Genomic DNA, 27,969 nt, shown 5'->3' on the forward strand with positions numbered 1-27,969 from the left:
TGAGTTGCCAGCCCAGTGCCCAACCTTCCACTGAAGGCACACACACACACACACACACACACACACACACACACACACACACACACACACACACACACACACACACACTCACACCTAGGGCTAATTTGGAGTGCCCAATCCACCTATAGCATGTCTTTGGGATGTGGGAGGAAACCGGAGCACCTGGAGGAAACCCACGCAACCACAGGGAGGACATGCAGACTCCGCACAGAAGGCACCTGGAAAATATAATGAGAATAGTTAAGTATTATTCTACTGTATCTGTGTGAATCTTTCTATCTGTCTATTTTTTAGAATTTTCTGTGATTGAAGCTCTGGTGTGTATTGTAAATGAATATTTAGTATTTTCATATTCTTTTCTTATTTATCAAATATATTTAAAATTTTCATTGTGGTTGGTCTTTCAGAGAATATTTTAACATTTGAGAGTGCTTATATTTATTTGATGACACTGTGGCCACTCCTGAAAGCCTTGCTGCACTGGTCAAATGCTGCCATTTGTATAAGTCTTCATTTTACTAAGTATAATTGGATACCCTGGTAAAAGCTTTGGAGTGGCTGGCTTTGGAGTATTCTGGTGGCAGTGTCTACCTTATAGCCTGGGCAGAGGGGTATAGCTGTAAAACTGTGCCAGATTTTCCCAGGTGTGTGTGTGTGTGTGTGTGTGTGTGTGTGTGTGTGTGTGTAAATCAAATCTCAAAAATTGTGTGTGTCAGCTACTTAGAGCAGAGACAAAGAGCACTGGTTTCACAGAGAGGGTAGTGGTGGACTTGGCTTGGAACACTCAGCTGAGGACTCAACTCTAGAGTTGTGTCAGTGGGAAGTCTTATTTGGGGTCTGGAGAGAGAGAGAGAAAACCCAGCCCCAGGACTGAGTGTGTTCCCTGTGTGGTCTTAAGGGAAATTGTGCTTGGTACAGATTGCTGCATTTGAAAATACTATGTGTATCTATTTTTGCTCCAAGTGAACATCGGTCACTGGTGTCAGTAGTGAAGATTGAGGCTCCTTGATCACTGGCTCAGAGGAGTGATATCACAATTCCTCCCACAGGGAGACATCAGAGACAGAATCTCCTAGATCTGCTAGCTAAAGTGAATTGTCTGGACTACTCCTTTGTACTCTGTTTCTGTATTATAGAAGAGAAATATTGAGAAAATTAAAACTTTTAAGTTTAGGAATTATAATGTTTAACAATTTTTATATACTATTAGTACAAACTGAATTCATTGGAAATAAAACTGGATAGTAAATAAAAACAACTAAGGTTAAAACTTTTAAGTTTATTTTATATTTACATATTATTCAGAACTTTTAAATGTATTTTCCTTATATAATAAAATGGGGATTTATTTCCCGTTAGCTATATAACATAGTCTATTTGTTGAATTACCACATTAAAATTTGATGATGCTATATGTTTCAGTATCTGGAAATCCTTTGCGTGTATAACTTCATGGTTTTATATAATCAAGTAGTGCTTTATTGAATTTGAACTATTTGCTTTTCCTGAAAAGATAAAAAGATAGTACTGTGCTATTTAGATCTCTGATTTCACTTTTTTTGTGAGTGTTAATACTGTTGTTTGTGTGTGTGTGTGTGTGTGTGTGTGTGTGTGTATATATATATATATATATATATATATATATATATATATATATATATATATATATATATATAGGTTTGCTATTGGTATTCCGAATCCACTTCGGTCGACCATTTAGAATGTCAATCTGAAATGCTGAATCCAGAATGCCAAAAAGTAAACAAAGGTGAAAATGAATACATCGACAACCCTGGTTTGATGCGTTCAACATAGCAGGAGGTGATGTCAGTCACCCATGCTATGCTATGCACATTAGTATACCATTACACTCCACAGTCAATGGTACATTAATGTTACTATTTTGAAGGGGGTTTATGCCCCCCTGCACCCCCATGTGGGGAGATGTGCCCCTCACATGTCCTGCACATTAAATATACCAACTCCGAGATCACACTTTAGTGAGAAAATGGGCCAATTCTCTGTTCCCCACTGAACCGCAGGAATGATGGGAGTGCAACATGTCATTCAATCATTAGAAATCGAACATTTGTGGCTTGTGTAACTGCCATTTTGAAAACAGTGATTCAAGCATGTGTCACTCGATACCCTACACTTTGTGAAAGTCATTGTAAACCATATATATAAACCTTCCGAGTCCTTTCACTGGCAAGTGAAAAAGCCAGCATAGCTGATCAGAAATTGTCTTTTTCACTGTTAGATTGCACAACAGTGGTTATTAGGGACACTGCCCTTTCCTCACTGTTGTGCGATCCCGGAGGTGGTGTACATTATTTACAGGGGGTGTTTGCTCCCAGTTGCTTTCAGTTGTTTATTTTTAACTTTTATCACTTATTTGTGAATCGGTGTTTCCATGATTGACCACTAGCTGTTGATCAATGGATAGCTGTGTTAAGGAAAGGTTATATATACATTTTTGGAAGTAAAATAATTTTTTCCCAATGTAATTTATGTTCAAAAGTAAGATACATTTTGGACCAGTTCAAAATCATTTTTTTTATATTATTAATAAAACTGAAATTACATGATAAAAACAATACCCAAATACTTTAGTTGATTATGGTGCTTCCAAGGACTTCATTTCTCATATATTTCACCCATATGTTGACAGTCTACATTGTCAAATACTGCTCTGTATTGCTATGCAAAAGCTTCACAATAAAACAAACAAAACAAACAAAACAAGACTCAGTAAAATAGCAGCTTGAAAATAATCTGTGATGATTTCCAACTTTAAAGGTTTTAATGTGAGAGTTCCTTTTAAATCTGTGCTCATTTATATAGTAAATAGCAGCCTGCCAGTGGCAAAAATTTAGAATTTTCATGTATTTATTTACAGTTTAATTTTTGTATAAGTCGCGGTGGTGCAGCGGTAGCATTGTTGCCTCACAGCAAGAGGTTCTCCCGTTCGATTCTCGGCAGGAGCGCCTTTTTTGTGTGGAATCTGCATGTCCTCTCCATGGTCGATTGGCGTTCGAAAGACATGCGTAGAATGGGCGTGCCTTCGTTGAAGGTTGGGCGTCGAGCTGGCACCTCAGCACCCGTAAAAAATATACTGCCAGTCATTAGCAGACCGTTGTTCTGCTGTGGCAACCCCTAACCAGGAAAAGCCGAAAGAAGAACTAAACTAACTATTTACAGATTAATTTTTGATTGCTACCCCTACCTAAGAAATGTCAAGACATTATATAAGTTAAGTAGTAAACACAAATCAAACTAAAGTCCAACAGTACCAAAATCTTGTTAATGCAGGGACTTGGAATTATGACATTAATATTTCCCAGGATGTTAAGTATATACATACATAGAAAATACAAGTCTGGGAGCTTGCTCAGCCGATGGATTAAAAAAAAAATGGATTCACTTTATAATCTCAAAATACTGAAATATCAAATTTCAGTATCTTGAGACTATAAAGCTGAAAAATCTAAATGCCAAAACCCCAAAGGCACAAAATTCGAAATTGTGACTTATAAACACACCCTACACCACACAAACAAACACACATACACCTTCCTTCCCACACTACAACAAACAAACCAAACACAAACAAACACAATACAAATACACAAACCTACCCTACATATAAGCACTGGGGGGCAAGCTGCACCCCCCACAACCCCTGCTACTTATATTTATATACTAACTCTGAGGTCGCACTAAAAAGGCAAAGACACGAAACCCACCACTACACAATCTACATTCCCCTCGCACAAACACACATCACATATGTACAAACACCACCATTCTCTACACTTACAAATGCACACTCATACCTACATACCGTAACACACACCTACAACTTCCCAGCACACTACCATACACTAAAATCCCTACCCAAACCCCTTAAAATATAAACACTTACCTGAATCCCCAGCTATCCATTAACACAGCGCACCACCACAACTACTGATTCGACATTTCTGGATTCAATTATGTGGTCTTTCACGGAACTGGGCTTTCGGTATTTTAGTCTCGAGATACTGAAATTCGATATTTCATTATTTCGAGATAGTGAAGTGAATCCCAAAAAAATATGTATGAGGCCTAGTTGTGTCACAGCCATTTCTGTCACTCTTGATCTTGTATCTGGACTCAGATTTCTTACTCACTACGATGTTATTAACTTCATCCTAAGAATGAACAAGACCGTTCACAAACTAATAGAATCCACAAAAAAGGAACACTGTCAATAGAGTATGTACTGGTTTATTCACAAAAATAGAAAGAGTTAAAATTGACAAGGATTAGCATTTTCATTTTTACATAAACTTCATCAGATGCCATTTTATAGTTTAAAATCATGTGACAAACCCCCACTAAACCTCCAATGCTGTTGAAGTCCCATAATCATGTGATGACCAAGCCCCTACAAAGGCATTCACTCTGTTTAAAACCAACTCTTCAATTGCTTTTATGCACATACGTTGTGCATACCTACTCTTATGAATGAAAAATCGATGTTCATATGCATATGTTACAAAATGTATAAAAATATATAAAACAATTCAAGTAAACTTGTAAAAGTACATTAAAGCACACATTTTAAAAAAAAGAATGTGGATGAATGTTAAAAGCTTAAGCTATTATCTGGCTAATGCTTTTAACTTGAGGATGGCGCACTATCAAAGTTTGCACATTCCTACCTGGCCAATTGCCAGCACTCAGCCAGAGTTACAATTATCTCATTTCTTAGGTTGAGGACCATAGACCACCCTTCACATTTGGTGTTGCCTTCTCCAAGATGGTAAATTTAAAATTATGTCGCGGGTTATCACGAATGTGTTTAAACAGAACATTAGTATTCTTTATCTTTTTATATCATACAAATGATCACAGACACTTTCCTTCAATTTTCTCTTGGTCTTTCCAAAGAAGAACCCGGGACATGATTGATAATGTTGCATAAACTGCCCCTGAAGTTTTACAGTTCAAATTGCCCATGATGTTAAAATTGTACAAATTTATTGTGTGTTGCTCACCCATGTAACTCCAATTGCAGTATGAGCAGCTACCACATTTTTTCATTCCTGTTTTTTGGGGGTTACTAATGTATTTCTTTACATTTTCCAGCATATTTTTTATGTTAAGACCCTTATAAATGACAAAAGGTCTGTTACCTACATTTTCTCTGATCTAAGATCATGGTGGACACAAGCGGATCATTGTTTCTATGTTGTTTATTATATTGGTAAAATGTAGTAGAGCAGTAGTGGTGGTGAACAGGGGCATAAAGCCATGTTGTGTTTCTGAGAGCAGGTTATTTGAGGTTAGGTATTGCATCAGCTGCACATGGATATATTTCTCTAATATTTTGGAGAGGAGGAGATAATCATTATTGGCCTGTAGTTATTAAACTCTGTAGATGTGCCACCATTGTGCAGTGGTATAATGTAGGATTTTTTCCACAGTTATGGGGCATATCTTTCTGTTATGGACCTATTAATTAGTATGGATACAGGGAAGTCTATGACTTCTGTGGCCATTTTTAGGTAGTCTGATGGCAGTTGGTCTACAGCTATGGAAGTAGTTAGTTTAATGAGCAACTTCCTTACGAGCAAGGTAGGTACTAGACTAAAATTGAAGAGCTGTGGGTGGTTTTGATTGGACAGGGGTAGAGAGAGGGGGCAGATGCATTACTGTCTGAGAGATAATACTGATTGTATAAGGTAGGAATTAACTGTATGGGGACAGAGTCTGTCATATTGTTCTGTTTTTGGAGAGTGGGTGGAGGTCTTGCCAGGATGGAGTAGTTTATTTAGTGATGACCAAAAAAGTTTTGGGTTGTTTTATATTTGTCTTGTAGTTTGGTATAGTATGTTTGCTATTCCTGCCTTGCATGGAGTTTTGCTAGGTTTCTAAGATGTCTAAATTGCTGAAAGGCATTTTGAGTTCTCTTTTTATAGCAATTTTCCAGTCTTTATCCCTTTTTATTATGATTGTTTTTGTTTCTTTTGTCAGCCATGGTGCGGCGTTAGACTTTACTCTTTTATTAAGTACTAGTGCTAGATTATTTAAGGTCTGTAAGAATGTTTTAAAGTGTTCTACAGCAGTATCTAGTGCCATTGTTCTAAGTACATTCCAGTTATATTGTTTTAGTGTTTCATTAAACATATCTTTGCTGAAATTGGTTGTATTTCATATTTGATTATAGATAATATGTTTATCTAGGTTATGGTGGTGGCATATGTAGGTATGTTCATAGGTTCGTAGGTTCATGGTTGGTACTAGGCTATCGGCCCTAGGGCCTATATAAGCCTAGCCATAACAATTCCCTGGATATTTCTTCCCACAATATTTACTTCCCTGTGGTCACCCATGCTATCGACTATTGTCAGTTTGTCAGGTTTGTTTGTAAGAATCCAGTCTAATGTTAAGTGTATCCCTGAAGTTTTATTTATTCTAGTCAGTATAGTTATTAATTGTCTGAAGTTTATGGATTCAGTGGGAGTAGTGGAATTTATGAATTGCCAGTCTATATTTAAGTCTCCAAGTATTATAGATTCATGGTTAATCTGTTGCGATATCCAATACAGGAAACTTTCAGCAGTATCAGTGTTATTCCCTGGTACTATGTAAATTGCTGTTAAACATATAGTTTCCTATCATGCTTTTAGGAGTGTTATTAAAACTGAGCATTGTTAAACTTGGGTATTTCCTCTGGAAGTAAGGTGATGGTTATGGAATTTTTATAAATGATTGCTATACAGCCTGCACACTTGTTTAGTCTGTCATGCCTGAGTATAGTGCATCCTGGGGGGGGGGGGGTCTCATCATCCTTTATTTCTTTTTTAACCAGGTTTTGGTAGCTATGGCTACATCAGGAGTGTGTGTGGCAAGGTAAGCATGTATGTCAGGGATTTTATTGCACATACTTCTTAGGTTCATATTTAGTAAGTTGAGTTTGGGTTCTGTTTTTTTTTCCTGAGGTGTATTACATGCCTGGTTTATTTTGGGGTTGGAACTGAAGGTTTTATGAACAGTGGGACCTGGGTTGGGGTGAATATCTCTGCTATCTTTTTGGATTGATATTTTATAGAGGAAAGAGTGTAGCTAGTTATATTTTGGTCTTGCAATGGTATGTGGTCATAAGTTTGGATACTTAGCTTTGAGATATTTATAGATAAATAAATCAGATGTGGTTTGTTTGTAGAGATAGGGTGTTATGGAGAAAGTCTGGGTAGATGTTGATATTCTTTGTGAGGATTGGTTGAAGTCCTAAGTATTCAAAGGAGCTGGATTTGATAATTGGTGGTGAAGGCTAGTACAGTGAGGAGGAATGATAAAATCTGAGTTAGGGGCATATTATTTAACCTGGTTTTATCTTTGTTGTAAGTGAGAATTATAAAATGTTAGGAGGATACTGGGTTGGTTGTAGAGATGTAATTTTATAGTTAGAGGGGGCAAGAATTAAGACAGTTTGAAGGAGAGTCTTGTGTGGTAAAACGGAGTGGGTGTTACTATTGCAGTAATTGTGTTGATTGTTTAGCTTCTGGGGGGAACTGATGGTATTGATCTGAGGAATATTTGGGTGGTGCTATGGAAGTATGAATGTAGAGTAAGGGGGTGGGAATTGAGGGTAGGATAGGGGAGAGGAATGAGCCCGAGCATTAGCAAGGGCCAAAGAAGCAGGTTGAAAACTTGGCAAAGAGACAGAGAAAAACAATCAGTGACTGAACTTAAACAGCCGCACATCTGCTGAGAGAGATTAGTAAGCTAGTAGATGAAAGTCTTGATTTGTTTTTTTTTTTTTTTTTTTTTGCTCTAGGACACAGTTTTTGTAGAAGAGTTAGTCCAATATCACCTTTACCTGACTAATAGTGATAATAGTCAAATACTGCACTTGACAGTTTGAACAACTGTGCAATGAAAGAAAGGTTCTATGGACTTTGAAAAGCCAAGTCCAAATGCTATCCCAACCCCACAGATCAACAAATAATGAGAAAAAGTAACCCAGAATGCGGAGTGTAGCACGGCAAAAATCTGAGAAGTCAAAGTGGTTACACAAGAAGATAAATAAACTTAAGGAAGGGAGACAGTGGACTGCTAAAAACAATAGATGGAGCCCAGTTAAAGGAGAAAGTACCAATGGGACTGCTGTGGTCTAAGAAAACGGAGCTATTATAGTGGGCAAAGTTCTTCATTATAGGCTGCCATAATATTTATAATTTAAATACAACTATAGCCCACAGACTGGTGTTTAAACTGCAGACTTCACTGTTACATACATATTGATTTGCTTGTAGGGACACTTTTATAGCAAAATAAAAACACACTAAAGAGACAGTTGAGTGCACTGAGTCAATGCTGACTGTTCACAAATACTAGCTCAGAGCTGAAAGTGGTGTAATAACTGTCTTGAGCAAAGAGAAGTAAGAATGGAAGGGGTAAGAACAAAGGTGACTTCTTTGAAGGCATGCACTTCCACTAAAGAAAGACAGGAGGATACAGATAATGGGAGCAACAAGTATAGAATAAGTGAAGAAAAGATAAGAGAAAGAAACAGTTTGCGTAAGAGCAGTATAAGTTAGTGTCAATGGCAGTCAGGAAGGAGAGAGTAAAGGCTGACCAGCAGGATGTCAGTGGAGGAGGGTATACAGACTATAATACTATTGCTTACAAACTTGGGCACTAAAGCACTTCTCTTCAGACTAGTCACTATGTACGCTAAAAAAACAAAGACTGGATGCCCATAACAAGTACAAGGGGAGAAGTGGTACACAGTTTGTACTAAATAAATGGTGGGTGGATTGAGTGGACTCAGACTGCCTATTGAATGTGCATTCTTTAGGGATAAATGTGTATGCTTTAGTGATGTTTCCAGTAAACCTCTTGAAAACAAGAGAGAGAAAAAAGATGTATTCAAGATTCAGTAGAAATCAAATTAAATTATTATAGGATGAACTATATGCAACAGAATGCTGCCACCAGTAAATACATTGAAATTGTAAGTGGTTTCTCTCTAATATAATTGCTGTAATGGGACCACTTGGCTTACCACCTTAAACAACACATCCTCAAAAGGAAACAAAAAGTACTATTTTGTTAATACCCTTACAAATTAAGGACTTTAATCTTTCAAAAGATCAATCTTTTTATTAATCTTTAAGATTAATCTTTCATGGAGCTATCCTGGCCATGAGGAGTTGGAAAATTAAGGCTACAGAACTCTAGTACACTTAGATTAGACTACTATCAGAATGGGTTACAAATCACTCACTAAATCTTTCCTTGCCAAATACACAGATGACTGAATACCTTTCGTGGAACTGGCATTTTGCCAGATTGTAAAAATGCGTTTAAAATAAGTGACCATGCTGGTGCTATAGCTTCAAGATTCTAGAACCTCATCTGAAGGTGGTTCCTGTTTCTCTGACGTTTTAAAAACTTTGGGTAAGACATAAGAGATTAAAGGTAGTACAGGAGGTTTGCCTCCATGTAAAATGCTGATTTATTAATGGTTTTGGTACTTTTCCATTAAACCCTTACCAGTTTGCGCTGCTGTATTGTGACGGTGTTTCTGTACTGGACACAAGTGTCAGGGTGAGAAGTACATGTGTGCAAGTGACAAACAAGTTTCTATCTAACGGAAAAGAATGTAAGTCACAGAATTGTTCACTCATGAAGGCAGGTTTGATGTGTATTGTCACACATCAAGGAGCCGTTAAACCCCTACCAGTTCGCTGCAGTTTTTTGCCAGAGTTTCAGTAGCGGCACAACTGTCAGGGTGAGAAGTACATGCATGCAAATGACAAACAACTTTCCATGTAATGGAAAAGTATGTAAGTCACAGATTTGTGCATTCATGAAGGAAGGTTAGATGTGTATTGGCACACATCAAGGAGACAGACAACAGATGTAGCACACTACTGTTGGAAAGACAGTCACACAGTTGAAAGTATTCTGTTTTTGCAGGTCATGTTTCACTGGCAGATTATAAATACTTTACCAGAGTACACCAGCTGCACTTCTAAGTTTTGAAAAAAAAACATAAAAGGATTTCAGAAGACTGCAGCAGCTGCTACAACAATTCCCATCAGAAATGCCACCTTACAATTCAGTGCGGCACTGTCTGGGGAGAGATGCTTCCGATTCCCACGGCAGGTACTGCTACATTTTTTGGGCAAAGTGGACATCTGAAAGGACCACTTGACAAAGAAAGCTGTTCATATCCCACAAATTCCACTTCTTGAATAATTTACTCTTCTCAGCCAGAATCATTGAAAAGCTTTGAAACATTTACCCCTGCTTTGGCATGAGCTACAGCCTGCCCACTTGAAAGGAAGCAAGTTAGGGGCAATCCTTTAGAAGACAGGATGCAGCTCAAAGAAAAAACTATTCTTCTCCTTCAAAGTACTGCTGTGAAAACGGTTGTCCTTACATTTCCACAGTTCTTAATGCCGTGTGTGTCTTCCAGCAGAATGTGACCACTGCTAATTTTGTTTTCCTTCTTATGGTGGCGCGAACTGGTAGGGGTTTAACGGAAAAGTACCGTGTTTTTAATACCAGATTTATTTGGGGATTTAAGCAATAAGTTATTTGGTAACCTGGCGTAAACCCAATAGCTCTTGTATCAAACACCAGTCGAGCTTATGATTTCTAGGGACACAATCTGAATCTGACCCATAATTTTTTTAAGTCAGATGATAAATTATACAACTCTCTGACAATTGTTTTCACTGTTAAGAAAATTGAGTGATGAAGCTTCAGACCATTTCAGGCACAACACACTAAAGAAGAAAGGTACAAATAAAATAGCACATAAATTTAAACAAACAGCATTTTTATTGCATTTATACATAATACTCATAATTAGTAAAATAAGTTACTCTGGCAAAGAAGTTTACCCTTAAATAAGTATTAGAGTACATATAATTAGTAACAGTTGAGAAGCAGGTCATAACTCAATAAAAAATACATCTTTTCCAGTAAACCTGAAATGTGGAAGTTTAAGTTCAGCAAAATGGGTCAAATGTAGAAGAAAGTGATGTGACAGCAAAGTTACAGATATATTATGTTACCTGAGGGTATCTCATACATTTACAAGCTGATGCTTGAAACATTTTACATCATGTTGATAAGCCATTATACTAATAAGGTTTTTTTTAGTAACATAATACTGAAACAGCCATGACAGTTTACAAAAAAAGAAGTTATGTACTCACCATAACGTTCCATCTGAGTAGTTATACTTCATTTTTCTGCAACCTGTGGGTATTTGGATCTGTATCGGATCTGAGCTGGCAACTGTTTTTCTAGCATCTGCTCCAAGCTCCTCCCCTTACCCACAATGCACTGCCATCTCCTACCTTCCCTCAGATCAAGTTTGTTGCAACTAATTACATAAGCAACTCAGCCCAATGAACCAAAACCTGTAAAAACAGGACAAGGTCCGGGGGACAGAAGGAGGGAAGGTTGCAGAAAAATGAAGTATAACTACACAGATGGAATGTTAGGGTGAGTACATAACTTTTTTATCTGAAGTAGTTAACTTGATTTTATCTGCAACCTGTGGGACAAAGTCCCCAGCTACTCCAATCCTGGGAGGCCCTTATGGAAGGATATTCCGGAGCACCGCAGAGCCAAAGGATGCTCTACCCCTCGAAATCAGATCCAATTTGTAATGGGAAGTGAAGGTATGTGAATTGGCCCATGTTGCTGCTGCACAAATATCGTACAAAGGCACCCTAGACAAAAAGGCAGCAGAAGTCGCCATGGACCTGGTAGAGTGAGCCTTAACTATACCAGGAGGAGATAAACCTTTTGCTTTGTAGGCATGTGAAATGCAAAGAGTGATCCATCTGGCCAAAGAAACTTTAGAAATAGCTTTTCCCATAAAAGCTTTGGAAAAGAAAACAAACAATTGGTCAGTCTTGCGGAAATACTTCATTCTATGAAGATAAAAACAAAGTTGTCTATAAATATCCAACAAGTGGAGTTTGTATTCACCTTTATTTTGGAAGTTAGGAAAGAAAACGGGCAGATTAATGGATTGGTTTATGTTTGCTTCAAATGCCACTTTAGGTAAGAAGGAAGGGTTAGTATGGAGGGAAACCCTATCCTTATGGAAGACCAAATACGGAGGCATGGCAGATGAAGCTTGAAGCTCAGCAACTCTCTTAGCCGATGTGATGGCGACTAGGACAAAAAATTTAAAGTCAACCGAAGCTGCAGGTTCAAAAGGAGGGGCTACCAATGCCTGTAAAACAAAAGTAAGGTCCCAAGGAGGTACAGAATCCTTGACAGGGGGCCATAGCAGAAACATACCTTTAAGAAAAGCCTTACACATCCTAGAGGAGGCTAAGGCCATGTTGTCTTCACCAACGTGAAAACTGGAAATGGCTGCCAATTGGACTTTCACTGTGGAGGAACTAGCTCCTTGCTGAAAGATACCAGACAGGATGTCTAAAACTGCTGGAACAGGGGCTGTAAAGGGATCTATTTTTCTCTGTGAGGCCCAAATGGAAAATGTTTCCATTTACTGTGATAAAGTTTCCTAGTAGAATCTTTAAGAGAAGCCACCAGAATGGATTTTACCAGGGATGAAAGACCGGGAGTCCTGGCAATCAACGGAACTGGAGCAACCAAGCTGTCAGCTTGAGGCTGCCCAGGTCGGGCGGACGGGCACCCGACAGATGGGAGATTAGATCCGGGCAGGGATCCAGAACCCATGGAGGAGCTAAGCGATGAGACCAAAGGAATGGGAACTAAACCTGATGAGGCCAGAATGGGACAATGAGGATAACTTTGCACCGCAGTCGGCAAGCTTTCTGAAGAAACTTTGGAATGAGTGGCAATGGTGGATAAGCATACAGAAGCCCGGGGCCAAGCATGGACTAGAGCATCTATGGGCACTTCCTCTGGTAAAGGAATCAGAGCAAAGAACTTGCTGCACTTCACGTTGGAAGGAGATGAAAAGAGATCACAGCAAGGCTGACCCCATGCAAGGAAGATCTCCTCCGCTTGTTTCAGAGACCACTCATACAGCATCAGAATAGCCCAACTCAATCTGTCCGCTAAAATGTTGGAGTGCCCCAGGATGTGCATTGCTATCAGAAACCGACCGGTGGCGATCGCCCATTCCCACACTCTCATGGCCTCGTGACATAGGGGGTAGGATCTGGTTTCCCCCTGCTTGTTGATATACCAGACAACTGACATGTTGTCTGACTGAATTGCAATCAATCCAAGAGGAAGGACAGTGTGAAAGGCTTCCAGTGCTAAAAGCACTGCCCTCATCTCTAGAACATTTATGTGCAACTTGGTCTCTGACTGGGACCACATGCCTTGGACTGTCCTTCCCAAACAGTGCCCCCCCCCCACCTGAGTTGGGAGGCATCCGTGGTCACTGTGGCTTGGACTGGAGATGATGCGAAGGGGCATCCTTCTGATATCTCCAGTGAATTTAACCACTAAAGAAGGGACTTCCTGCAGACATGACTGATCCTGATCAGAAATTCCATGGGCAGGTCTAGCCAAGACCATTGAACAGCCAGAGTCCATTGAAGAACCCGCATATGAAAGCGCGCACAAGGGAGAATCGATATGGAGGCAGCCATGGAGCCCAGTGCCCAGAGAAACTCGCTCACCTTTGGAGACTTGAAGTTCGCTATCTGAGCTATGTGGCACCTGAGGTGTAAGATCCTGTCTGGGGTTAAGAATACCTTCATCTGCAAAGTGCCTAGCCATGCCTCAATGAAGTCTAGAACTTGTACTGGCTACAACTGGGATTTCTGAACATTTACTGTAATTCCCAGCAGATCTGCCAACCGAATGAAGTAATCTTGGGCCAGACAAAGGTGATGTTTGTTGGGCACAGTGAAAAGCCAGTCATCCAGGTAAAGAAACACCTGAATACCTTGAAGCCTCAGGTGAGCCGCTACAACAGCCATTACCTTGGTGAACACCCTGGGGGCTATGGTGAGACCGAAGGGTAAGGCTCTGAACTGAAAATGACTGGCTCCAAGCCAGAAGCACAGAAACCTCCTGGAGCTTCTGTGGATCTTGATGTAGTAGTAAGCATCCTGGAGGTCTAATGAGCACATCCAGTCACCCTCTCAGAGATAAGGTAGAATGGACTGTAGGGTGACCATCCAGAATTTCTGTTTGGGTACAGACAGGTTCAACATTGACAGGTCTAGAATGGGCCTGAGATCCCCTGTCTTTTTTGGCACTAAAAAGAACCTTGAGTAGATGCCTGATCCGAACTGATTGGGGGGAACCTGTTCGATGGCTCGTTTGAGAAGCAGCTTTGAAACTTCTAGACTTGCAGCCTCCCTGTGAGTGGGTAGAACATCCGGTAGGTGTTTTGGAATATTTGGAGGGGCAACAAATGGGATAGTGTAACCTCTGGATATAATCTGTAACACCCAGTGATCTATCGTAATGGACTCCCATGCCACTGGGTGTAAGGACAATCTTCCCCTGACTGCCTCCAGAGTAGGACAGCTGGGCAACCCCTCAGGGCTGCTGACCGGGTCTATCAGAAAAAGGTTCCCTAGATCCAAAATTCCTGGGACCCCCTCTACCTCTGGGTCAGCGCCGATCCTGTCCCCCTCTGCCTCTGGGGGAATAGTTGTCCTGAGAATCCCGGGAAAACTGAGATTTTCTGAACCACATCTTCTTCTGCCCTCTTTGATTCCTAGAGAAGGACCGCTGAGGGTTAGAGAAGCAGATCCCAATGACAGACAAAGTCTTCCTGTCCTTTTCGCTCTGGACAAGTGTGTCACGTACTGTCTTTCCAAAAAGGGAAGAACAATCATAGGGAGCGTTAATAAACAACGCCTTGAAAGGGTCCGCGAACTGACACAACCTGAGCCAGGCATGACACCTCATAGCTATGCCTGTCCCAGCTGCCCTAGCTGCTCCTTCTGTGGCATGGGAAAGGAGCCGCATAGACGTGTTTGAGACTGACTTCAGAGTAGACATTTTCACAGAGAACAACTGTTTGTCCTGCGGCGATAAAGACTCTGGGGGCGACTCAGCAAATTCTGATGCAAGTTCTCGCTGAAGCCAGATCACATGTGCCAAATAGTTCAGCGCACGGTTTGAAAAGGTCGCTGAGGAATAGACGTGCTTCTCAAACCTATCCACCAACCCGGACTCCTTGTCTGGAGGGTGGACTGAGGAACTCTCCTGTGCTGGTTCCTTCTTGGTGGCTGCTATGACCAACATAGCATCAACTAGGGCTCCTTTTGACCAAGGTTATCTGTCGAAAGGGGGAGATAAAAGTTTGTCAGGGCTTTTGGGGATAGGCTCTACAGTGTCAGGCTCTTTCCATGCCCATGTGGTTATAAGGCCCACCAAGGGGTCTGCTGGTGGGGACAACCAGGAAGTAGATGGGCCCATGCCAAAGGCCTCCAGGAGCACTGACTCATCCCCAGAAGGTTTTGGGGCTGATCAACCTCCCCTCTGGTGAAGGATCTCCATGATTTCTCCAAAGGAGACGTCTTTGGGAGGTGACCTGGGGGAACCTTCTCCTTCATCTAAGTCAGTGTCTGTAGTGAGGGACTCGAGGGAGTCCATGTGCCTCCTTTTGCACTTGTGCTTATGGTGACCCTCTTCAGTGGGATTCTCAGAAGAGGATTCATGAGCTTCAGGGGGGTCCTCAGGGAAAATAAACTGGGGATCCTCTGGCACGGGCTGTCCCTGAGACAGGATGAAGGGAGTCGTCACCAAATCCAGGGGTGCCTGGGTGGAATCTGAGGAGATTGGCTGGGGTCTCAATCCCTGGGAGAGAACCCTCTCCACCACTTTGAAGGCTGAAGGAGAGCGGACCTCCTTGGCACCCAGCAAGGAAGATGCCCTCCACGGATCCGAAGTGGGGACCGGAGCCGAAGCAGGGGTAGCCTGAGGTCTGAGGAAACGGGTTGGATCCAAAAAGGGCAGAGCCGAAGAATCCATTCCCTTGGGTCTGACTCCCTGTCTGCGCCTCAGAGAGTCACTCGGATCCAGACTAGTCAGATCCAAGGAACTCAAGGTAACAGCCGAAGTTGAGGTTGGAGGAACCGCCGGTGCCGAGCTACCAGCTCTGAAAATCCTCGGATCCAAGAGCCCCGAAGCCAAAGCATGGATCGGGGAAGGAGAGGTGGGGCAGAAAAAGGGCATGGAGGTCCCCCCTCCAGAGGGAGAGAGTCCTGGCAAAACTCCCGTTTGTATTTGGGTCTGAATGAATCTCCACATCATCCTGTCCATGTCCAAATCCGATAAGCTTCGAGTCGATCGCAAAGAGGCCACTGACTCAGATCTGGCTGGTCTGTGCAATGACGGGGAGAAAGACCTCAGATCTGAATGTTCCAATGGCTCCGGTGAGAAACGAGGAGACCGGAGCCATGAAGAAACTGGCCTCACGACTTTAGAAGGGGGACTAAGAAAGAGCTCCCTGTCTGGGGATCTCTTGTGAGGTCTGTCCTTTCTCTTATCCCTATCCTTTTTGTGCCTTTCTCTGTCCTTTTCCTTGTCAGCCACGCTGACTGTAGATTTGTCTTTACTTGACCCAGCACCAGAAAAAGAGGGAGTTTGAGTCCCTGTCTGGGTGGGAGGTTGAGCACTAGGTACCGAGGCCGTGGCAGATTCCAGCATGGATGCGGGGAGAAGGCCTTTAGCTACTAATTTGACTTTCTGATCCCTGAAGGCCTTAGGATTGAACCCAGTGCAGATAGCACATTGTGTGGACAAATGTGCTACTCTCAAGCAAATAACGCACAGAGTGTGACCATCAGCCGGGGAGAGCTTATGGCCACACTCTGCATTTCTTGAACACAGATTTCAGCTAATCAGCCATGGTTCTGCGCCAAAAAAACACTACCTACTAAAAAAAACAGCACACAAACACAGGTAGGGGAAGGGAAGGCCTAACAACTACTCTACCAAGTTTAACAAAAACTTTTTTTTTTTAACTAACCGATGAACAAGCGATATACTACGGGGAGGAAGGGAAATAAACAACTCAGACACACAAAGAGACTAAGTATTAATAAACTTACTATCCTTGAGCTCAGAGTGAAGGAGACCATAATGCACACTACTGGCGCGGCAAATGAGATCTGGGGGAAGGTAGGAGATTGTAGTGCATTATGGGTAAGGGGAGGAGCTCGGAGCTTAGAGCAGATGCTAGAAAAAAAGTTGCCGGCTTGGATCCGATATGGATCTGAATACCCACAGGTTGCAGATAAAATGAAGTTAACTACTTCAGATCTTTAGTTGTACAGAATCTTGAACACAGACTACATTATTGAACCGTACAGTTCTTGTTCCTAATAAATTTAATTTTTTTTTCATATTTCTGCCAACCAGTTTAACAAATATGTAAAACAAAAATGACAAAATAACCAAATAACTGCACAACCTTCTCCAGATTCTAAACAAGTTAAACTTACTGCAAGTGCAGCACAAACAGTTCAGACGCTGTTTAGTGGTATTACTTGCATGTGGTATTTGTATATGAAGAAACGCCTAAGTGAGCAACCCTCTCTTACAAGCAATGTCTGAATCTAAAAGCCATCGCGAGTCATAGCTCCTTTATAAAGTTTAAAAATAAAAATTTGTGGGCTATTCTGAATCTTTTCCTTTGTGGCAGAATGCCTTGTGAAAAGTTAAATTAATAATAGTACCTTTCATGGCAGCAATGATTCTGCAGTCATTTTGTTGATGGTTGAGGAGGTGACATCATCTGTTTGTTACGCATCTTGCAGAAAGGAAAAAAAAAAGGGCTAGGCATTACCAATGGCTCTGAAATGATCAGATCTGTGACCAGGTAGTTAATGAATGAAAACTCCTAGACAGACAATCTGTGCTGGCAGTGTATAAACTGTGCGTAGCCAATGGGAAAATATCATATCACAAGTGACCAAAGTCTACCTATTATTGGGCATACATTTATCTGGGATATTTCATACCATATGAGTGATATAGAGGGGTTGCCTTTTATGTTCTGAGTAATATCCTACCTGTCATGACATGTGGCAACAATGATTCTGCAGTCATTTTGCTCATGGTTGAAGGAGTTGACACCATCTGTTTGTTATGCACCTTGCAGAAAGGGAAAAAAAAAAAACGGCTAGGCATTACCAATGGCTCTGAAATGATCAGCTCTGTGACTGGGTAGTTAATGAATGGAACCTCCTAGACAGACAGTCTGTGCTGGCAGTGTATAAACTGTGGGTAGCCAATGGGAAAATATCATATCACTAGTGACCAAAGTCTACCTATTATTGGGCATACATTTATCTGGGATATTTCATACCATATGAGTGATATAGAGGGGCTGCCTTTCATTTTCTGAGTAACATCCTACCTGTCATGGCATGTGGTTTGGAACTATATAATCTTCCGCCATAATCAAAAGAAGTGGCATACACCTGGTCTTCGAGGTACTGCATCTCCCACATGTTCTTGGGCCAATGACAGCGCACAGGTCACTATAAAGGCCACTTTCAGAAACTAATTTCCTCTCTGATTAACATTTGTGATTATCAGACTGCATTTGTGCAGTGTTAGTGACTGAGCAAGTAGCACCTTTAGTGATGAGAAGACCAGAAGACTGTGGGTTCTATCTCCACACAAGATACTTGGATTCATGTTTCTGTAGTGACGTGGGAGTTTAACACTAGGGAGGTGCTGTACTGCTACAATGCCAGGTCTTATGGGCAAGTCATTAAACCTGAAGTGCCATCTGGTTCAGGTGGTTATAGCTAAGGTGGATAGCATTTATTAAAAAAAAAACTAGTAGGTAAACATCCTCAGCATCCAGGCCAAATTTCTACTTTCTATACAAATACCATCTCATGTTTCTTCTGAAAAAAATATCACAAGCCTAGGAGGATGTTCAAAGGCTTATATGAACTGTGGATCTGTCTGAAGCACACCAAAATAAAGTCACTGGTGCTTGAACAAAAGGACACAATGAAGTTATGGATACTGCATAGCAATGGGAAGACAAGTTCTTGTTACCTAGAAACAGTAGAATGTACTAGTGAGGAATTACTCGTACTGAAGATAATTTAACAGTTAACAGGAAGTAAACAGTGATATGCAGGAAGTGGTACTGTGTCTCAGAAGAAGCACTGTATCAGATCGAGCCAACAAAACTTAAGTATATAAAGTCTTACTGAAGTTCAAGAAGAAAGCATCTATCCTTTTTTCCAATATTTTTATACTATACAGGCAGAAAGTAAATTAATAAAGAATGAACTACAACTTTAATGCTGAATTTTTGCTAATAAATACAGTTGCATCCTGCTTGGATTGTTGTGGTAACTATCTGTCTGTAAACAACCAAAAGTAACCACAGTGTCTATAATACACCAAAGAAAAATGTCCCAAAGCAAACACTGTCAGCAGCAGGAGTCAATAATAGTCAGCCACCTCTTCAGTACAAACTGTCTTTATTCTTCCACATAAAAAAACATGCAGATCAAGCTGTATGTTTTTTATGTGGAAGAATAAAGACAGCTTGTACTGAAGAGTTGGCTGACTATTAGGGATTCCTGCTGCTGACAGTGTTTGCTTTGGAATTATCTGTCTGTGCTTGACTGAGACATAATATTTAGGTTCAGAATGAGAGCTATTTCTTTTGTACTTCTGTTAGAAGGACCACAAAGAAATATATAACATGCAGATACTTCTGTATGTCAAAATGCAAACCATTTATTCTTTCTGGAACACTCTTTGCTTCTCTGGATAGTGCACTGCATCCATCACTGGGTCTACCAACTGGTCTACCAGCTTCTCCTGTACCCCAAACATGCTACGGCTGGTCTGCCAACTTGTCCTGTACCCCCGACATGCTCTGACTGCTCTGCTAGCTTCTTCTATGCTCCCTGAAATGCTCTAACTGGTGTGCAAGCTTCTCCAGTACCAGTGACGTGCTCTGACTGAGATACAAACATAAATGCAACTAGGCAATGGGTCCTTGAGTAGTACAAACAAGAATAAACAAAATGAAACAATGCTTGGTCCCAGGTAGGCTAGGTAAAAAATTTAACAAAACAAAAACAACTGGTAAGCCCTTTCAAGGTACAAGCTCTATTCTTCAGACAACTACACAGTACAAAATGTTCACATTTAAAATAAATCACATCCAATCAGAAAACAGCTAGCACATTCAACTGTTTAAAACACTAATAGCAGTTTAAAGGGATTGGTATACAGAAATGGTTTCAAAGATATAGCTTCATTAATACCAGGTGCTCTATCAAGACTGCAAATACAGAATCCACTTCTATTCACATGCTTCTGTTCTTATCTTAATGTTACCTCCCTTTAATCTGCATCTATTAATTCTAAAACAAAAAATTTAAAATTATGCTGTGTTCCTAAAGTAGTTATATGTTTCGCTAGGGTATTTGTTTCACTACCATTGCTGATGTCTCTAATGTGTTCCTGTATGCATTCTCTAAGTTACTTATTAGTTTTGCCAATATAATAAGCACCACATACAGTGCAAAAACTATAATAGACCAGATTTGTGGATGAACAATCTGCATAAAAGAAGAAATCTATCAAACAGTGTAATAATGGATGTACAAATCTAGTTCCTGTAACTATATATTTATAGATATTACAATGCCTACACATATGTGTACCAAATCGTTGAGGAAAAAAATAGCCAATGTGCGTCCTTGTTTCTTATAGCATAAATGCCTCTTGAGGGATGTGTTATTCTTAAAGGGGAACTGTGGTGTAGCAGTGACGACATCTCTAAGTTTCTCATTATCAAGTAAAATACTCCAGTGTTTCTTAATCACATCACAAATGGCACCTACATCACTTGAAAAAGTCAAAGGAAATCTAGTGGTGTTTCTCATTGTTGCGGTTGAGATATTAACAGGAAGAGATTTTTTTTAGAAAAATACCGCTTACTCCCCCATCCCTCATGGACAGGACTGACTCAATGCAGGAAATAATATCATCCTATTATAACTTCTTGCTAAAAAATCAAACTTCAAATTATTAAATGCTAACTGTAACTGTCGCTCATCATTGTGTAGCATCATAGTTCTAAGAAATTGAGATTTCAATACATCTCTTGATACGTGTTGGAGATGTATGCTGTTTTTATGGAGATATGCATTTTCCTTGTCTCTTGTGATAGCCCATCCATACCTGTCTTGCATATATTAATATCTAAGAAGTTCTGACTGGTCTTCCAGCTTCCACTGCAGTACCTGACATGTTCCAACTGGTCTACCAGCTTCTTCTGTACCCCCCAACATGCTCCAACTAGTCTGCCAGCTTCTCCTGCACCCCCAGGTTGCTTTGACTGGTCTGCCAACTTCTCCTGTACTCCCAACATGCTCCAACTGGTCTGCCAGCTTTTCCTGTAGCACACAATGTGCTCTGCCTGTTCTGCCAGTTTCTCTGCTATCCCTGCAACATGCTGTAACTGGTCTACTGTCTTCTCCTGTACCCGCCGACATGCTCCAACTATTTTGCCAGCTTTCCCCTGTACCTCTAGGCATGCTCTAATGCAGCTGGGGTGAGCACAGACCTCAAAGGCATCCTGGGAGTATAGACATCTCCATTCAGCAGGAGTGTATTTCACGTTTAATGGCCTACCCCATTACCCCCCCATTCAGTGTCCATGGTTGTATCCAATGGGTTTGGGTGCAATGGGAATGTTGCAGCATATCCCCCACCTCTATGGAAACTCAGCCATGTCACCAGTCCATTCTTCTCTTTGCAGCACCCCCCTCATTTTGACATCCCCATCCTCCACCAAGGATTGTCACAGACAACGTTCACTAAACCACCCAGGGATGGGCACTCCCACCTTCCTTGTCATTTCTATAAACTCTACAGAGTGGAGTACTCACAAAACGTCTATTTGTGTGTCAAAAAGTATTATTAAATTCCTCTCCAGATTCTGTCATTGCGTTACAAGATTAAAGTAAGCAGAGTACCAGTTAAAACCAAGTGATAGAATGAGGTTAGAGGCTGCAGAGCTGCTGAAACATAGATGAAGGAAGTGATTTTACACAATCTGATTGCTGGATATGGAAGAATAACACACTACAAGTGCTTTTCCTGGAAATTTATTATTATTGGACAGCACTAAGATATTTCATGTTTGATTATTATTGACTATTGCTCATGGGGTGGCAGAAATGCATGCCTTTATTTTGTATTTTGACACAAACCATTCAGTAATACTAATGCATGATAACACAAGTACCATCATGTGCACAGGCCTTACATTTATGAGATAATTGAGAAAGTGTGTAATTAGTAAACTGCATCCACTGATCCACTCCTGTATGTGAAGTAATATACTCGCTAGAATTAAAAGACACCACAAAAATATAGTTATTGATCTGTAACTTATTAAACAACAACAACAGCTCCTTATTCTCTGGTATTAAATATTGTTGTTAAGTAGCAGTGACAATCTCACTAGGCTACAATACACTTTACTACACAAACCAATAACCAAGACCAATATATATCTAAATATGTATTTGTCTGTGTATATAAAACAGTGCTAATATATCACCTTGTTATCTTAACAATTTCACTCTGGTTCATGGCAGTAAGTACTGATGAATCCCCAACACGTTTTCGGATCCATAGCTCATAACCAATCCTGGTGTACAAAATCAGCATAGCTGTGAGAGGTAAGAGGAACAGAGCAACCAGAATAAATGTGGTATAGATTTGTCGATGGGTAGAGGATTGCCAGCGTTCCAAGCAGCTCACATGATGGTGATCATACAGAAAATCATATTTTACCTGAAATATGCACAGAAATAATTACCTAAATATATATCTCACAAAGATCGAGCATTTTAAATCATTGTTATACAAAGGTATCGTATCTCTTAGTGTGTAGTATGGCCAGTGTGAATACACTACCTATGAAACTAACATCTCATGGATATGTGACATAGACATTAACTGGCTGACTTATGTTCTTGTGTAGGTTGTTTTTGTGTCATGACATGGTGAAGAGACAATATGATGCAGGGATTAAGATTCTGAGATGTGAGCAAGTCACCTTCTGCAGGCAGAAGGCTAAGTCACTCATCATCAAATAATACATTGGACAGATTTGAACAAGTCACTTAACCAGTCACGCTCTAGGGTCAATGGGAAAAATGACTTGGTAGTGTAACCAGCCCAGGAGGAACACCAGTCACACAGAGGTAAAATGAGAAATATTTAATTCACCAAAAAAAAATGAAGGTTAAGCTCGTTTGTCCCTTAGTTTTTGTGACTTCATCAGATGCAACTATTTTAAACAAGTGGTGGGAAATACCTCGCTAAATTGACAGTGAATCCAATTAAATTTTATTTTTATATTTATTTTTAATTTTAATTTTATTGTATTTTAATTTTATTTTTATTTTTATGTATATGCCTTGTGTCTTTACGTCAAATTCCTTAAATTGGATTCATAATCAATTTAAAGAGGGATTTCCTGCCACTTGTTTTTTAAATAGGTGCATGAAGAATTGTTCTGAGCCATATTTTACAGCCACTGCCTGATGTGCCTTTCTTCAGCAGTAGTTCTAATTTCCTCTGCTGGAGGGAGGGAGTTCAGATACATTCTTGTAAAGAAGCCTGAAACTGATGCTTTTGTATTGTGTATGACCTCACCTTGTTACTTGCTAATGGAAAATCTCTTCCATATGAATTAATTGCCTTTGTACCAAATTGCAGATTACCCTACATTACCTTGTTTTTAGTGATGCAGAGTTCATTTGTGGTACTTATGAGTTAGAGATACGTGTAGGTCAACTGGCGCCTTGGGTGATGTTCCAGTTGGTGTCACTCCACCCCCTCAAAAAAAGATTGAGGAGATAAGGACCGAAAATAAACAAGACACGCTGGAGGGATAGATTTCTGTCCCAGAGACTTCCTATACTCTGGAACACGCTACCCATCTATGTCAAGCAAAGTTCTTCATTAGCACTCTTCAAAAAAATCTTGATGAGTGGATGGGAAATAGGAAATACACCCCGGGGATCACTTCTGTGTCTCTGCTCAACCGTGGCACAGGAAAATAACTTTCTTGGGTGGTGTAAGTCAGGGAACCTTGTTGGCTAGGCTTACGTAGGCCCTTGGGTGGATAGCCTAGTACCTACCTATGAACCTATGAAAAACATACCTCCAGCGTTTCTTATCCAAGCAAAGTTTGGTAATAATCCGTCCTGTTGTCCTTTCCATTCTGATGGTTCCCCTGCATATTGCTCAAGGACTCTGCCATGCACCCCATACTTTGTATGACTCCTGCCTTTTCTCATTATCGGCTGCCGCCACACTTCAACTGCTCAGACTTTTTCCTGTGCTGCTTACTAGTTTTGCCAAAAAAACAGTGATCATTCAATCATTCTTCATTCCTGCATTCTGACTGTAAATGTTGTAGATGGGCGTCTGCTATTGGCTGCAGCAGAATGACTAAAATGTCAGTAATGTTTGTCTTTTGTTTAAAGACAGAGCAAGTCTGGTTATTTTTTCACTGATTAATATTCAGATTATGAATACATGGCTGTTTGATGTGTACTTCAAAAATCTTTGCAAATATTTCTACTAAATTTTAAACAATTTCCATATAATTAGATGAAGTGTGATTTTTAGAAATGAATGACAGCATTCCAAACCACTTTTCAGTGAAACAATTTTAGGAGACTATATTTAATTGAGACCTTCCAGCATGTAATTTCAACAAACTGGTTGGTCATCTAGAAGATAATAAAAGCTTAGCTTATAACAGAAAATTAAAATATTTACTTTTTATGAGATATTTTGCAGACTGTACAAAAGCCTAGCTCAATTTCACAGTTTTTCCAAAACACTCTCCGGTTAAGTGACTTGTTCATAGTCCCATAGTAGGCAAATGAAGGCTGAGGGAATTAAACCCTGTCACACTGGAAGCAGCTTATAAACAGATCATAGACTTTATCCTCTGTTAACTGCCAGACTACAATGAGCCCTTGTGTTTTTCCAATAACTGCACTGGGATCTTTTATATCCACCTGACGTATCATCACCGCAGGTTGATGGGACCTCAGTTTAACATTTTATATAAAGTATGATACATCATTACTGATGTAAAGCCTAAAATTAGATATTACTGAACACACACAACTGTCTAAACAGATGACTTTTTTCCCAGATCTGGTGAATAACAAAAATATCTTACCTCCAGTTGCTGAACGTAAAGCATGGGTGTCCCCACAAGTATAGCTGTGGCCCAGACAACACCTGAAAATTTAAAACATTAAACATTATTGCTCATGGGAACAACATATGAAATTGTCTGTGGTTATTTGAATATTACATTGCATTATATTACATATCATGGCACTAAAGTCCTATAGAAACACAGGTTGCAACCAAATGTACTTTGTTCATGGTCAGTACCTCACAAAACCAGGTAAAATGATGTTATGGTCCTTAAAAAGTTATTAAATTATTTGTAATATATCACAATGGGTAAGAATATTTTAGGAAGGACTACATTAATGATGAGTCTGTATTTATTCTTCTGTTTTGTATATTGTGGTATATTTTCATCACACTATTGTATTCTGCTTTAAACTGCATATTTAAACTAGGAAAGAGACAGGATCTGTGTATCTTGTGAGTCGTATAGAAATTAGGAGGTTATTTAAGATTAATTACCTGTGAAATGAGGAAAGAGCTAGACACTAAACCTTGTAAGATAAAACATTTCAAGAATTTAGTGGAAAAACTTAATCAGACTCTGCCAGAGACTGCTGTAAGGAAACAGTTAGCTTGCTTTCTTATATTGCTTGCTTGTAATTTGAATTGCTTCCTTACCTTCTTCTGTTTTGTATCGTGGTATATTTTCTTTACATTGCGTTTTAATTGTATTCTGCTTTGAATTGCACATTTAAACTAGGAAAGAGACCAGAGCTGTACCTCTTGTGAGTCACACAGAAATTAAATTTTCATTCACTTTGCTGTTGTTGTGCTTTAAACTTGATTGTCTCTGCAGTTGCCCACCCCTTATATTAATTTGACCACATAATTCCTTCCCATTCCTCTTTCATTGGCTATTGTGAATAAGCATAAAAATTACCATTTTGTGAAGTCACTCCCCTTCAGCTATTTAAATGTATTGGCCCTCCCACTCTATTCTATAGAGGAGGAATAATACTAAGAAACAACCCTATCCAATCTATCTTCCTCTTTTAAAATTGGTGACTCCCCACTTAGATTGTGAAAGCTTGATTTACTCCCAGATTTAACTGCTTTGCGCAAAGTGCATCTCTTAGGATATTGACACATTTTTTCCATATTACCTTTAAAATTTGCAACATCGGGTCTAAGAACACCAATTATTGGAGAGCCCACATTCTACCTTTCAGTAGTCATTTTGGAATTTGTGCATTTCTTTTGCTCCTGGTGAGAAAAGGAGACTAGGGACATTATTTCCTGGAGACTGCTGATCAACATAAAGCCTGCTAACTGCTTCATAGTTGCTGGCTTGGAATTTATTCTTGCATGTTGCTCCTGGTGAGAGAAGAAGCATTGATTCCTAACTGCCATTGATTGGGCAGTGAGTGTCTGTGTGAGAGACCTTCCTGATTGGTCTGATTGCTATTCAAGGCATCTATCAGGTAAAGGCTACAATAAGCCTACATACCTCTGCATAATTTGGAACAAGACTGTTGATCACCAAAGAACCTATGGCCTGCTTCTCATCTTGGGATTGGTGCTAATGTTTTGCTTTTGGTGAGAGAAGAAGCAAAGGGACATTGTATCATGAAGCTGTGGTGAGCCCAGCACTAGTAGTAACCAGGCATTAGCCAATTAGGTGAATCTCCACTATTCATCATTATTGACAAAGCTAATTCCAACTAATTATTTATTTTCCATAAGTCCTGCTTGATTAACTGCTGACTAATGTAACTTCAGAATATCTCCCTAAATACTTCATCCGTAAATCACCATGATCTACTTTCGTAGTTCCCCTCAAGTGCTTGCTACAGCCCTGTATAGATGCAGGGACCTTGAGTTGACATTTTTCCTGCAAAAGCACCCTTCAAATTTCACCAGTACCTAGTTGCACATAGGGCCGTTAGTTTGCAGTGACAAGCACTGCCCTCAGAGTTGCAAACCAGATACTCCTGACATATTCTCACCGCAACTATCTAATCAGAAAAAAATGGTCTGCTGCCATGGGTATGAACTTTGCCACTATCTTTGTTACCAGCTTGGTGGATGTGGGCATCCTGAGGCAATGTAGAAATTGCCTCATGTTTACTGACAATCGGCTAATTCTCAAACTGATAAGGTATGTGAGAGATGTATTTATACAATATCACTGAAGGCAAAGCTCTCACAAAAATCTCTTCCCCTACTCAGCTCAACAAAGCATATCATAAAAATTCTATCCTTGACTGGATACTTGTCTCTGACCCCACCAAGTCTGCTGTCTCAGGGTTATTACTTGCTTTCCTTAGTTTACATCACTCTATATTCACCGATAAAGAAACCCCCTACCAGCTAAAAAACATCAGCACATAACTATCCCAAATCTTTCTAGCTTGTTTCCTGATGCACTCAATAATCTATTAAAATCCGTCAAATTGTCCCAACTCAAAACCCTAACTGTAGACAAAGCTGTCAACAAATTCAATGGTATATTCATGAATACATTAATTAGCCTTCCCCTATTAGAAATAAAACAGTGAAAAATATGCAAACCCTGTGGCTGTCTCATCCCACAAGAATTCCCATGAAAAATGCAACAAAGTATGAAAACAATGGCATGAGAGATAAAACCCCTTAAAATTACATCTATACAAGGTGTTGTACAACTTCACCAAGAAGCAAATTCACTTAGACAAAACAATATTAATTACTCTGACCCACAAGATAATCCAAAAAAAAAAAATCCAAAGACATTCTGGAGTTCAA

At 40.0% G+C, this 27,969-nt stretch overlaps 1 protein-coding gene across 1 annotated transcript in view; it reads right to left on the reverse strand.

The window, feature by feature from the left end:
* Positions 1 to 27,969, reverse strand: part of LOC122789469 (pyroglutamylated RF-amide peptide receptor-like) — a 500,860-nt gene that overhangs the window by 60,989 nt on the left and 411,902 nt on the right. The window contains exons 3-4 of the mRNA XM_044056959.1: positions 25,223 to 25,284; positions 22,574 to 22,809 (exon numbers count right to left, since the gene is read on the reverse strand). Coding sequence (XP_043912894.1) covers positions 22,574 to 22,809; positions 25,223 to 25,284 — 298 coding nt within the window. The remainder of the gene's footprint in view (positions 1 to 22,573; positions 22,810 to 25,222; positions 25,285 to 27,969) is intronic.

This window comes from Protopterus annectens, chromosome 14.part0 (genome assembly GCF_019279795.1).
Source record: "Protopterus annectens isolate FY-2018-M chromosome 14.part0, PAN1.0, whole genome shotgun sequence".
Taxonomy (NCBI): domain Eukaryota; kingdom Metazoa; phylum Chordata; order Ceratodontiformes; family Protopteridae; genus Protopterus; species Protopterus annectens.